The following is a 13227-nucleotide window of genomic DNA, read 5'->3' on the forward strand; positions in this document are numbered from 1 at the left end:
GGCACACAAGAAGCTGTACCCACATACTGTGAGGCCAGGGTGAGAGAGGACGAGAGAGAGCGAGAGTGCAGAGAACAGGTAAGAGTGCATTTGGGAGCGAGACAGCTCTCGCTGGAGCTCATCAGGGAATTGGAGATTAATTAGGATAATTACTGTATGTGCTGGGTGTTTCCTGGAACCTACAGGACTTGCCGGTGTCGGTGAATGCCCAGCTGGCACATTAGCGGCTGTGAGTGGCCGATAGTCACGCTCTGTCTCTCTGTTCCAGCCCGGGCTGCAGCACTACAGGCCGATGGAGCACATACAAGGTGCCTGGAAGACCATCAGCAATGGCTTTGGCTTTAAGGACTCTGTGTTTGACGGAAGCAGCTGCATGTCCCCCACCATTGGGCATCAGTTTGGCTACCAGCGGCGGGCGTCGGATGATGGCAAGCTCAGCGATACCTCCAAGACTGGCAGCACCATGCGAGTGTACCTACCCAACAAGCAGAGAACCGTGGTAAGTGGGTGCAGTATTCTCACCCCCCCCCCCCGGGCAGGCTCCCTGGGCATTACTACAGCTGGCGCCCCAATAATGCAGCTTAGGAATGGGTCGAGCAATGCAGTCAATTCTGCCCCCACCTTACTGAGCTGCCCCTGGGAAACCCCTCGTGAAGGTAAAACTGAAATCCTAGACAAGAAAAAATAGCATCAACCAATCGGCACGACCCATAGGGAACATAGAGGGGCATATTTATTGGAGACCAACATCACCGGTGATGTTGCCATAGCAACTAAACGGCAATTAGACTTGGAGGGTCACTTACAAGTTAGAAAACAGAAGCAAAGATCTGATTGGTTGCTATGGGCACCAGCACCGGCTATGTTTGTCTCCAATGTTAATTCATTCGCCCTCAGTATCATTTTAGACTGGGTCCCCAGACCCTCACTCAGACCCCCCTGGAGCCACTGGCCTAAGTCCTCTATCCTTGATTGTCCATTGAAACCAAATCATAGTTGCTAGGCATAATGACCCTAGCAACCATATGGGGCTTTAATGCTAAGCTTTGGAACATATGTTTATTCTAAAACTTCAGAAAACTGTAAAATGAAAACGAATTGCAAATGTTCTGCGTTATAATTTAGATTTGCTTCCCCTTTAATGTTGCACCCAAACTGCACTCTGCTCTGCCTGGTAAGTTCCCCTCATGTGGGGGCGCTAGTGAGCATCTCCTAAAGGGCCAGTAACATTCAAGAAAATGAGCAGTTAACCCTTCATGTCAGTTTGTTGGGTGTTTGGCCCAAGCTGCATGATCTGAACCCCCACAGGTACCAAGAGCAGGGAGGCCTCTCTAATGACACATTTGTCTGTTACCGTTTTCTGAGTTTTGGGGGGGCCCTAGGGGCATATTTATTATAGCGTGTAAGCCAACATCACTGGCGATGTTGCCCATAGCAACCAATCAGATCTTTGCATTCGTTTTCTAACTTGTAGGGGACTGTTCAAATTTAATTTCTGATTGGTTGCTATGGGCGACATCACCGGTGATGTTGGCTTGCATGCTATAATAGATTTGCCACCTAATGTGAGAGAGTCGGGGTTGGATGGGAGGCGGGGGGGGGCCTTGCAGTAAAGTTGGCTCCCCTTCCGGGGTGTCAGTAATAGACAACCCCTAAAACTGTGGTTAAACTCCAACCCCTTGCATTTCTGTCTGTGGCATCTGTAGGGGGCAGCAGGTTGCCCAGCTCTGCTAGTGCCAGGATATGTGCCACTTGGCTGACTGGCAGCTCCGTGGGGGCGTAACCCTTTAGTGGCACTATTTAGCCAGCGCGCAGTCAGTGTGCCTGTCTCTTTAAGGCAGTGTCTCTATAGAGAGAGATGGCGCACGTGCCCCCGGCGGCTCTTGGCACACACACACTTGTTCCACTAGTTCCGCGGCATTGCTGTGTGCATTAAAGCTGCTCGTAGGGATGGGGCCACATGGTGACTTCACCCAGGCTTAGCTGCCCTCGCCATGTGACTCGCTGGGCAGGAATGTGGCTCACTCAACTGCCCATTAAATTCCATGCAAGGTAGAACCGGGCCGCCTTCTGTAACTGGGCCAATAGTACTGCCAAGTTATGGGCAGGGGGCCAGTGAGGTCAGTTTCCTAAGGCAAAATCCCAGCAGCTCTGCCATCCTGGCAGCCCTGGCACGCATTCTCACTATGTGCCCAGCATCCTTCCCTGGCATTTACTTACTCACCACCAGTCCAGGGCCCCTACTCCCCAGTCAGCTATGCAATTGGTCATCTGATTGGCAGTCTGTCTCCAAAGTCAAATTTAAAATGCTGAAACCACAGTGACCTCAAAATCAGTCTGTTATGGTCCCCTCCAAGCCTCTGGCAACTGTGTTTACTAGGGTCATTAGCCCTAGCAACTGCATAGTAACTAGAGTTACAGTAGAATGGAAGAAAAACAACTTTTATATCAAGCAGTTCTACCCCCTCTCTGTGTATAAGGCTGGTGTATCTAGCAGTTCTGCCCCCTCTCTGTGTATAAGGCTGGTGTATCTAGCAGTTCTGCCCCCTCTCTGTGTATATGGCTGGTGTATCTAGCAGTTCTGCCCCCTCTCTGATACACCAGCCTTATACACAGAGAGGGGGCAGAACTGCTAGCTACACCAGCCTTATACACAGAGAGGGGGCAGAACTGCTAGCTACACCAGCCTTATACACAGAGAGGGGGCAGAACTGCTAGCTACACCAGCCTTATACACAGAGAGGGGGCAGAACTGCTAGCTACACCAGCCTTATACACAGAGAGGGGGCAGAACTGCTAGCTACACCAGCCTTATACACAATCAGTTCTGACTGTGTGTCTCCCCCTTCAGGTCAATGTGCGGAGTGGGATGAGTTTGCACGACTGTCTCATGAAAGCTCTGAAGGTTCGAGGGCTCCAACCCGAATGCTGCGCAGTCTTCCGGCTGATTCAGGATCCAAAGGGGTAAGTTTGCCCTTCTGCCCCCTGCCTGCCTTGGATTGGTTCTGTGTTTGTGCCCTGGTACAGCCACAATCCCTAGGGATAAAGGCAATGGATACCCTGTACACACAGTGGGGGGCACAAAGCACTCCTGGGCAGCATGTATCTGTGGGTAGAATAATATCGTGGGGCAGTGGGAGTTTCAGGTGCCCCCCCATGCGCCCTGGGGCAGATACTCTGCACTGCTGTTGGGTGAGTGTGGGTGACAGGTGAGTAATGAGTTACTCAGTTTCAGTGGGTGGATCCCAGTCATGTGGCCTCTCCTGGCTGTGTGAAACCGTTTCAGGCTGCGGAGTGATTCTGTGGAAGTTCCCTGTGCCAGTGTGCCAGTTCCCTGTGCCAGTGTGCCAGTTATATTTAGCTCAGGTGTGTACCAAGCCGGGAGTCTCCTCCCCAAGGCCGTGGCACTGCCAGCAAGGATATGGCTACGAGGTGGAGAGAGAATGGTGCCAGATTCTCCTTTTACTGAAATAATAAACCCAGTTGCACTGAGGCTGCACAGAACCACCCTACTGATCCAACTTGCATTCATGGGCCCGGGCATTGCCAGACTGGGGCACTTAGCAGCCATTTATTGTAGCCATGGAATTCTAGGTGTGCCTGACTCTCCCTGGTATCCCCATTAAGCCAGTGTATCTGTTTAAAAGTGGGGCTCTCTTAGCCTTAAGAGGGGGGTTAGCAGGGGCCCAGATATCTGCCCAGTGATGGAAGGTGGGGGGGGGGCAGCACGGAATCGCACAGCAGGGGGGTCGTTCTATGAGCACCCCTAGGGTCACATAATAATATCTGGCCGGCAGCCAACTGGCCAAGGGCATTACTGCTGGGGTAATTTCCCTCTCTATCCTGTGTCCCCACAGGAAGTTGCGCTTGGATTGGAACACGGACGCCATGTCGCTAGTCGGAGCGGAGCTGCAGGTGGATTTTCTCGATCACGTGCCACTCACGACACATAACTTCGTAAGTCGGTTTTTCTGCCTGTTAGTGGGGCGTTGGGACGGTGGCTACTGAGATGCTCTTTGTTATTGGCCATGGGAAGTCCTGGCAATGCGGCCCCAGCAGAGAAGCCATATGCCCAATGCAGCCCTGAGTCATTTGCCTGCTCTGCTGCCACTCCTGCCCCCTCGTTTCACTGGCATTAGGGGGGCTCTCTGGGATATCACACCACTTTAAAGGCAAAGCTAACAACACATTTTAGGTTTTTTACATTTTTATTTTTTTGCAGTTTTACCGCAGCCCCACGTATGCCTGGCCTGAGTAATCTCTCACTGATTTTTTGCTTGCCAGGGTCTCTGCACCTCACCAAAATGCCATTTTTGGGGAAGTTTCCCTTTAAAAGAATGAATAGAGGAGGTTAGGAATGGTGTTTGTGCCCAGGAGCGAGTGCCCTTTGCTGAAGTGGGAGGGGGGTGGCTGTATGTTGTATGTGGCACCTTTTCCTTTCATGTAGAATATCTGGTTAGTTTTCTGGGGGAGGGGGTTGGCTGGCAGTGGTGTAAATGGGGGGTACTGGGCTGAACCCCTTTGCTGATATTACAGTAGGGAAGTGGGAAATAGTTGGGGCTGCCATGTATCGGCTGGGCTTCAGGGTGGTAGTGCCACGTATCCCTGCTAGCAGCCATTTCGTGCCAGCGCTGGGCAGCTGTGCTTTCTCTCGGGGGCATTAGCAGCAGTGCAGGGTGAGTCTCTCACACATTACACAGGGCAAGGCTGTCGGGCACTGAATGTGTTGCATTTGTCATTGCTGGGGTTGGGGGGCATTACATGGCCGGAATGTGCCCCCTCCCCCAGATGGCAGAAGCAGTTAAATAATCCAGCAGTGCCGGGTCCCATCGGGTAGAATAACAAACAGAACAGAAGCTCTTTGAGAGGAACTTTCCAGCTGAAATATTTGGGAGATTTGTACAAACCTGGAATATGGGCGTCATTGGTTTCATGTCACTAACCCCGCCCCCAACGCCTCTCTGTCTTGTCCCCCCCCCCCCAGGTGCGGAAAACATTTTTAAAACTGGCATTTTGCGATATCTGTCAGAAGTTTCTATTAAACGGCTTTCGCTGCCAGACGTGTGGCTACAAGTTCCACGAGCACTGCAGTACCAAGGTGCCCACCATGTGCGTGGACTGGAGCAACATCCGGCAGCTGCTGTAAGTATAGGGGCAATGGCGGAGGGGCGGAGCCTGTCAGCCCAGCTGTGGGCGGGGCTAGGGAACCCTAATGGCAGCTTACAGCTTATTTTATTCAAACTGATATAGGGGTTTCCCTAAAGCTCTGGCACGGGCGGCCTCTGGGCAGTGCCTGGTACTTACTACAGGGGGCCCTCGTGGCGGGGCATTATATTCATATTATATAGAGATTTCCATCAGTGTATTGTTTGCTCACAGCTAGGGAATGTGCATGGAAACTGCACGCAGGAATAATTCAGGATTTGGGGAGTAGGGATTTCGGCAGCCTGAAAACATCTGGGCAAACCAGTTTATTCTATTTTTAAACAAAGCTATAATTGTATATAAAATGAGAGCGGCCAAGGCCATAAACAGGGCGTGCGTCCAACTAATCATTTGGCGCTTTCATCCCAGGGCAGTAGAAAGTAGTAAGAGCAGGACTTTCCTGCCCCAAACCACTTTATGCCCCGTGGCAAAGGCAGCATCCTGGGCAATACTGGCTAAAGGCTTGGCATGAACCCACTGAATCTGTCTGCTTGTAAATATATAATGGGCTTGCATGGGCCCGACCAGTCCTGTTAGGGACCCCCATTCCTTCATTCCACCCACCTCTGAGAGTACAGAGAGGGGCAACTAAGCTGATAAAGGGAATGGGCTCAGTTATGGGGAAAGGCTGGCCCAGTTGGGATTGGTTACACTGGGGGGGGGGGGCAGTTAAGGGGGGGTCACTATATATAAATATATAAGGGGGGGCAGTAATGAAATAGAGAAAGTACAGGGAAGAGCGACTAAGCTGATAAAGGGAATGGGCTCAGTTATGGGGAAAGGCTGGCCCAGTTGGGATTGGTTACACTGGGGAAGGGGCAGTTAAGGGGGGGTCACTATATATAAATATATAAGGGGGGGGCAGTAATGAAATAGAGAAAGTACAGGGAAGAGCGACTAAGCTGATAAAGGGAATGGGCTCAGTTATGGGGAAAGGCTGGCCCAGTTGGGATTGGTTACACTGGGGAAGGGGCAGTTAAGGGGGGGGGTCACTATATATAAATATATAAGGGGGGGCAGTAATGAAATAGAGAAAGTACAGAGAAGAGCAACTAAGCTGATAAAGACAATGGGCTCCCATACATACAATAAACATTTATTGACCATCCCAGCAGACAGGAGGGAGCCAATCAGAGGAAAGGAAGGAGGTTCCATGTTAAGGAAGGAAAGGGGAGTTACAGGGGGGGCTGGGAGATTTGTGATTCCGCCCCCCCCCCCGAATCAGTGGTACTGGCAGATACATTAGATAGGTACAAGGAAGGGGAGTTACAGGGGGGGCTGGGAAGTTGTGGGATCCCCCCCCCCTGAATCAGTGGTACTGGCAGATACATTAGATAGGTACAAGGAAGGGGAGTTACAGGGGGGGGCTGGGAAGTTGTGGGATCCCCCCCCCCCTGAATCAGTGGTACTGGCAGATACATTAGATAGGTACAAGGAAGGGGAGTTACAGGGGGGGCTGGGAAGTTGTGGGACCCCCCCCCTGAATCAGTGGTACTGGCAGATACATTAGATAGGTACAAGGAAGGGGAGTTACAGGGGGGGGCTGGGAAGTTGTGGGATCCCCCCCCCCTGAATCAGTGGTACTGGCAGATACATTAGATAGGTACAAGGAAGGGGAGTTACAGGGGGGGCTGGGAAGTTGTGGGATCCCCCCCCCCTGAATCAGTGGTACTGGCAGATACATTAGATAGGTACAAGGAAGGGGAGTTACAGGGGGGCTGGGAAGTTGTGGGACCCCCCCCCCTGAATCAGTGGTACTGGCAGATACATTAGATAGGTACAAGGAAGGGGAGTTACAGGGGGGGCTGGGAAGTTGTGGGATCCCCCCCCCTGAATCAGTGGTACTGGCAGATACATTAGATAGGTACAAGGAAGGGGAGTTACAGGGGGGCTGGGAAGTTGTGGGATCCCCCCCCCCTGAATCAGTGGTACTGGCAGATACATTAGATAGGTACAAGGAAGGGGAGTTACGGGGGGGCTGGGAAGTTGTGGGACCCCCCCCCTGAATCAGTGGTACTGGCAGATACATTAGATAGGTACAAGGAAGGGGAGTTACAGGGGGGCTGGGAAGTTGTGGGACCCCCCCTGAATCAGTGGTACTGGCAGATACATTAGATAGGTACAAGGAAGGGGAGTTACAGGGGGGGCTGGGAAGTTGTGGGATCCCCCCCTGAATCAGTGGTACTGGCAGATACATTAGATAGGTACAAGGAAGGGGAGTTACAGGGGGGGCTGGGAAGTTGTGGGATTCCGCCCCCTGAATCAGTGGTACTGGCAGATACATTGGATAGGTACAAGGAAGGGGAGTTACAGGGGGGGCTGGGAAGTTGTGGGATCCCCCCCCCTGAATCAGTGGTACTGGCAGATACATTAGATAGGTACAAGGAAGGGGAGTTACAGGGGGGGCTGGGAAGTTGTGGGATCCCCCCCCCCCTGAATCAGTGGTACTGGCAGATACATTAGATAGGTACAAGGAAGGGGAGTTACAGGGGGGGCTGGGAAGTTGTGGGACCCCCCCCTGAATCAGTGGTACTGGCAGATACATTAGATAGGTACAAGGAAGGGGAGTTACAGGGGGGCTGGGAAGTTGTGGGACCCCCCCCTGAATCAGTGGTACTGGCAGATACATTAGATAGGTACAAGGAAGGGGAGGAGGAGGAGTATTATTAGAATACACGGTAGGAATATGAAGACTCTGTGCAGCATTAGTTAGTCTGTATCCACATTAGGCAGAGCCATCACATGGCACTGATGATGACAGATCTGTGGATATGATTGGATAGATCTCAGTGGACAGTACTTGATGCAGTTAAATTACAGCCAATGGCAGGTAACCTGTTAACCTTTTTTCCCCGTTAGATTATTCCCCAATCCAAACAACATGGAAGGGGGCAGCCACACGTTACCCTCTCTGACAGTGAGGCGAATGCGAGAATCTGTGCGGATTCCAATCAGGTAAGAGTTCTCTTTCTTCTCTGGAGTCGGAATCATGGGGGGAGGAATATTCCTGTTACTCTGCTGAGTCAGGCTGTGTATTCCAGTCACCTTAGACCAGTGCTGTCCAACTTCTGTTGTACCGAGGGCCGGAATTTTTCCGACCTACATGGTGGAGGGCCGATAATGGAAGCCAGTTTTGACCACTCCCCTTTTTGAAACCGCACCCACTTGAAACCACACCCATGTTATCACATGACCATACCCATATTAATGGTTGTAGTACAGCAAAAACCTGCCATACTCTGCCTTCCCTACCCTGCCTGTGTGCCATACATTCACTGTGTGTGCCATACTTGGCCTGTGTGTGTGCGCCATACTTGGCCTGTGTGTGTGCGCCATACTTGGCCTGTGTGTGTGCGCCATACTTGGCCTGTGTGTGTGCGCCATACTTGGCCTGTGTGTGTGCGCCATACTTGGCCTGCCCTACCCTGCCTGTGTGTGCCATACTCTGCTTGCCCTATGCTGCCTGTGTGTATGGCACACACAGGCAGCCTACAGTGACACAATGCTGGCACTGCTCCTACAGTCTGCACAATAACTATATATATTAAAAAACTTTTTAATTGCAGTACCACCTCAGTATATATTCTTTTTGTAGTGTGCAGGGATTATTTGTGGGTTTCTACTGCTCCTGAGGTGGGAACAGGGGAACAATGGGGGTGATTACAGCCTGAGCCTGAGGTGGGAACAGGGGAACAATGGGGGTGATTACAGCCTGAGCCTGAGGTGGGAACAGGGGAACAATGGGGGTGATTACAGCCTGAGCCTGAGGTGGGAACACTGCAGGGGGTGAACAAGGCAGAAACTAAAAGGTGTGAACAACACAGGGGATTACATGATTAAACAATACAGGGGGGTTACAGCCTGAATCTGAGGTGAGAACCATGCAGGGGGGGCAGTTAATCACAGTACTGATACCATTTAGAGCTTACACAAGAGTAAGCCATCAAAGCAGCCAGACAGGTGGGGGGCCACACAGAGGGGGGTCGCGGGCCTCCAGTTGGACAGCACTGCCTTAGACCATCACTAAACCTGAAATTTATTTCCCTGTGAAAGTAGCGCCCCCCAGTGTGTGAAACCAATAGAACAGACTGATATTATACGATTGTTTCAGATGTGCCAGTGGCACGGGCAGTGGGCATAGTCTGGTAGGTACCGGGCAGTCTAATTTATTGTGACGGATCCCAGTCGGGTAATAGTTGGATCTACTGGATTTTACGCTTGGTTTCCAGCTGTACATGACATAGTCCCTGCTGCTGGTGGGAGGGGGGCCCTGTTCTCAGTAGTAGCCTTTAGTTATAGCACACAGACACATTTACACAGCACTTATCAAGTTTGACTCCCATGTCATCTAGCTGTACTTTATGTGCAGAACACACCATACAGTGGCGCTGTTCTGTTACAGCCCTATGGGCAACATTGGCTCTTGGCCAGTACTGGTGAGAAGTGGTACTGCAACTACTCATCTATAAACCTGCTGTGCAACAACTTTCCAATGAGCCATTGGGCACAAATGTGAGGGTCCTTTGTCACAGCAAAGCAGTGAGCCTGCACCCAGGCCCCACACCCCACCCCACCCTGGGGTGTGATCATGTGTGATCCCGTGTTACCTACCCAGTCTGTGTCTTCTGCCAGGATTGGCCAGTCTCATTCGCTAAGACCGACAAGCAGCCAATAGATACCCTGAATGTTTCCGCACCAGTAACCGTAATCTGTTTCTTTTTGTCTTCCCAAAGCTCCCAACAGAGATATTCAACTCCTCACCCCTTCTCCTTCAGCACCCCCAGCGCTCCTTCTGAGTGCTCCCTCTCCCAGAGACAGAGGTCCACTTCCACGCCTAATGTGCATATGGTCAGTACCACAATGGCCGTGGACAGCCGCCTTATTGAGGTAAGGATCACCCCCCCCCCCATCCTGATTTCATTGGTTACAAGCTTATTGGCCATTACGGCTTTGGGCAGCCCCTCAGTTGGGGCCACTGTGCCATTGGAAGGTGCCCGCTGTATGGCAGCAGGTAGGCAGAATGGAGTAGGTATCTGTGCCAGTACTTGCCCCTTACACCTTCTGCTGAGTGCCAATGTGGTAAATTTGTGTAGGGAAAGCACTTTAAAACTCCCTTTGCATGTTAGCACTGCAGCGCTGAGTGAACTTAAGGTAAACTTCCCCTTTAATTACACACATGAACCCTTCAGGCACCTGTAGGGCACACAGCTCTGACTCCTGCTCTGTAACTGGCCTTTTATTTGCCTCTCTGTTTTTTTTTTATCTCCTGGTGACTGGGAGTAGAATAACTGGCTGAATGTGTCCCCCAGCTCTTGGGGCCGGCAGCTCTGTATGAGAGGAAGAGTAGGTATTTCTGTCCTGCTGTCATTGCTTGTCTCGCCTGTCCCACTACTCGCCTGTCCCACTACTCGCCTGTCCCACTACTCGCCTGTCCCACTACTCGCCTGTCCCACTACTCGCCTGTCCCACTACTCGCCTTGTCTTCTGCCCATGGGAATGCTTTGTGTCTGTGCCATAGCCTACTTACCTTCTCTAGGGACAAGTCTTAAATGAGCTTCAGCTTGGTTGATGGGAAATTAATGGCTTTATTTTAAGGGGAAGTGCACTCTGAAACAGTATGTGGGGTTATTGTGTGCCCAGAACATTCCCTCTCTGTATATTTGTATTTATACATATGGGTAGGGGGTGCCATAGTGTTGCTCTTAGACAGTACAGTATGGGGGTACAGCTTATTGTGTGCCCAGAACATTCCCTCTCTGTATATTTGTATTTATACATATGGGTAGGGGGTGCCATAGTGTTGCTCTTAGACAGTACAGTATGGGGGTACAGCTTATTGTGTGCCCAGAACATTCCCTCTCTGTATATTTGTATTTATACATATGGGTAGGGGGTGCCATAGTGTTGCTCTTAGACAATACAGTATGGGGGTACAGCTTATTGTGTGCCCAGAACATTCCCTCTCTGTATATTTGTATTTATACATATGGGTAGGAGGTGCCATAGTGTTTCCCTTAGACAGTACATTATGGGGGTAAAGCTTAATGTGTAGAATTGGGGATTGGGGCCGGGAAGCTGCTGTAGAATTGGGGTTGGGGCCGGGAAGCTGCTGTAGAATTGGGGATTGGGGCCGGGAAGCTGCTGTAGAATTGGGGATTGGGGCCGGGAAGCTGCTGTAGAATTGGGGATTGGGGCCGGGAAGCTGCTGTAGAATTGGGGATTGGGGCCGGGAAGCTGCTGTAGAATTGGGGATTGGGGCCGGGAAGCTGCTGTAGAATTGGGGATTGGGGCCGGGAAGCTGCTGTAGAATTGGGGATTGGGGCCGGGAAGCTGCTGTAGAATTGGGGATTGGGGCCGGGAAGCTGCTGTAGAATTGGGGATTGGGGCCGGGAAGCTGCTGTAGAATTGGGGATTGGGGCCGGGAAGCTGCTGTAGAATTGGGGATTGGGGCCGGGAAGCTGCTGTAGAATTGGGGATTGGGGCCGGGAAGCTGCTGTAGAATTGGGGATTGGGGCCGGGAAGCTGCTGTAGAATTGGGGATTGGGGCCGGGAAGCTGCTGTAGAATTGGGGATTGGGGCCGGGAAGCTGCTGTAGAATTGGGGATTGGGGCCGGGAAGCTGCTGTAGAATTGGGGATTGGGGCCGGGAAGCTGCTGATTGGATGGTTGGGCAAAGCTGGGTTGCAGGCTGCCAATCTGTAGGTTTCAGGGAAATGGGTGTGGTTAGTTCAGGAGGGCTGATGAGGGGGAAATGCATGCTGGGATATGAAGTGGGTGTGATTAATCGTTTGCCATTTGTGCATGTGTGAGATTGGATGAGGTACCTGTGGGTCGGTGCCAGTAGAACCTCACCTGACGGGTCTGTTTATGTTGCAGGATGCGGTGCGGAGTCACAGCGATTCAGGTGAGATTTCCTTTGCTTCTCTCTTCTCTTCTGTGTCCTTATTCTCTGGGCATTGTGGGTAATGGCTCTGTTTCTCCCCTTCTCAGGGAGCCCCAATAATCTGAGTCCTACGGGGTGGTCCAACACCAAAACGCCGGCCCCCACACACCGAGAGAAGGCAGCGTCATCCAGTGGGCAGGAGAAGAACAAAATAGTGAGTTCTGACTTCTGAGCACCGGCTCCTGTGCCCAAATGCAGCAAAGCCTTGGCCACTTTACTCTCCATGTCCCTGGGGCTCTATATAAATACCTGTATATGTTTCTCCTGATTGGCTGATAGCGGCAGCGCCTGGCCCTGTATATATAATGGGGCAGAAATGAATGATGTGTTTTGCTTTCCCTTTACCAGCGCCCCCGTGGGCAGAGAGACTCCAGTTATTACTGGGAGATAGAGGCCAGTGAGGTGATGCTCTCCACAAGGATTGGATCGGGCTCCTTCGGAACAGTGTACAAAGGGAAATGGCACGGTAAGTGTTAATTATTGGCTCCTCCTTCCATCCATGCGAGTTGTACAGGGGGCTTGGGGGGGGGGGGGTGCCCTACACTCATGGATATATTAACTCACCTCTTCAGCCTACATTGGCCAAGACCAAAGCACTCTGGGGATTATTAATTTGCAGTAAGTAATAATATAACCCTGTATCCCCCCCCCCCCCCCCCCCCCTCCATGCTAATAAAGCATCCGCCCCTTCCTTGCAGGTTCCATGTTAAAGAGGGAAAGGACTGTTTCAGGGAGAGCTGGAAAATTGTAGGGTTCTCTCCCATAACACCCCTCTCCCTCCCAGGGGGAAACCCCACAACTTCCCATCTCTCCCTGTAACACCCCTTTCCCTTCTTAACATGGAACCTTCTTTCCTCTAATCATATTGGCTGCTTCCTGTCTGCTGGGAGGAGCTAATATTAAATAAAGCATCCGCCCCTTCCTTGTACCTATCTAATGTATCTGCCAGTACCACTGATTCAGGGGGGGGGGATCCCACAACTTCCCAGCCCCCCTGTAACTCCCCTTCCTTGTACCTATCTAATGTATCTGCCAGTACCACTGATTCAGGGGGGGGGGGTCCCACAACTTCCCAGCCCC

The 13227-nt window shown here is 51.6% G+C and overlaps 1 protein-coding gene across 2 annotated transcripts in view; it reads left to right on the top strand.

Moving 5' to 3' along the window:
* Positions 1 to 13227, top strand: part of raf1 (Raf-1 proto-oncogene, serine/threonine kinase) — a 41881-nt gene that overhangs the window by 19793 nt on the left and 8861 nt on the right. Inside the window, exons 2-11 of one of the 2 annotated variants that reach the window (XM_031900112.1) lie at positions 269 to 499; positions 2852 to 2964; positions 3858 to 3957; positions 4985 to 5142; positions 8065 to 8160; positions 9939 to 10092; positions 10489 to 10548; positions 12081 to 12108; positions 12195 to 12301; positions 12496 to 12613. In XM_031900112.1, the coding sequence (XP_031755972.1) occupies positions 293 to 499; positions 2852 to 2964; positions 3858 to 3957; positions 4985 to 5142; positions 8065 to 8160; positions 9939 to 10092; positions 10489 to 10548; positions 12081 to 12108; positions 12195 to 12301; positions 12496 to 12613 (1141 nt within the window). In that variant the 5' untranslated portion in view covers positions 269 to 292. 2 annotated transcript variants of the gene reach the window in all.

Source organism: Xenopus tropicalis, chromosome 4 (assembly GCF_000004195.4).
Source record: "Xenopus tropicalis strain Nigerian chromosome 4, UCB_Xtro_10.0, whole genome shotgun sequence".
Lineage (NCBI taxonomy): Eukaryota > Metazoa > Chordata > Amphibia > Anura > Pipidae > Xenopus > Xenopus tropicalis.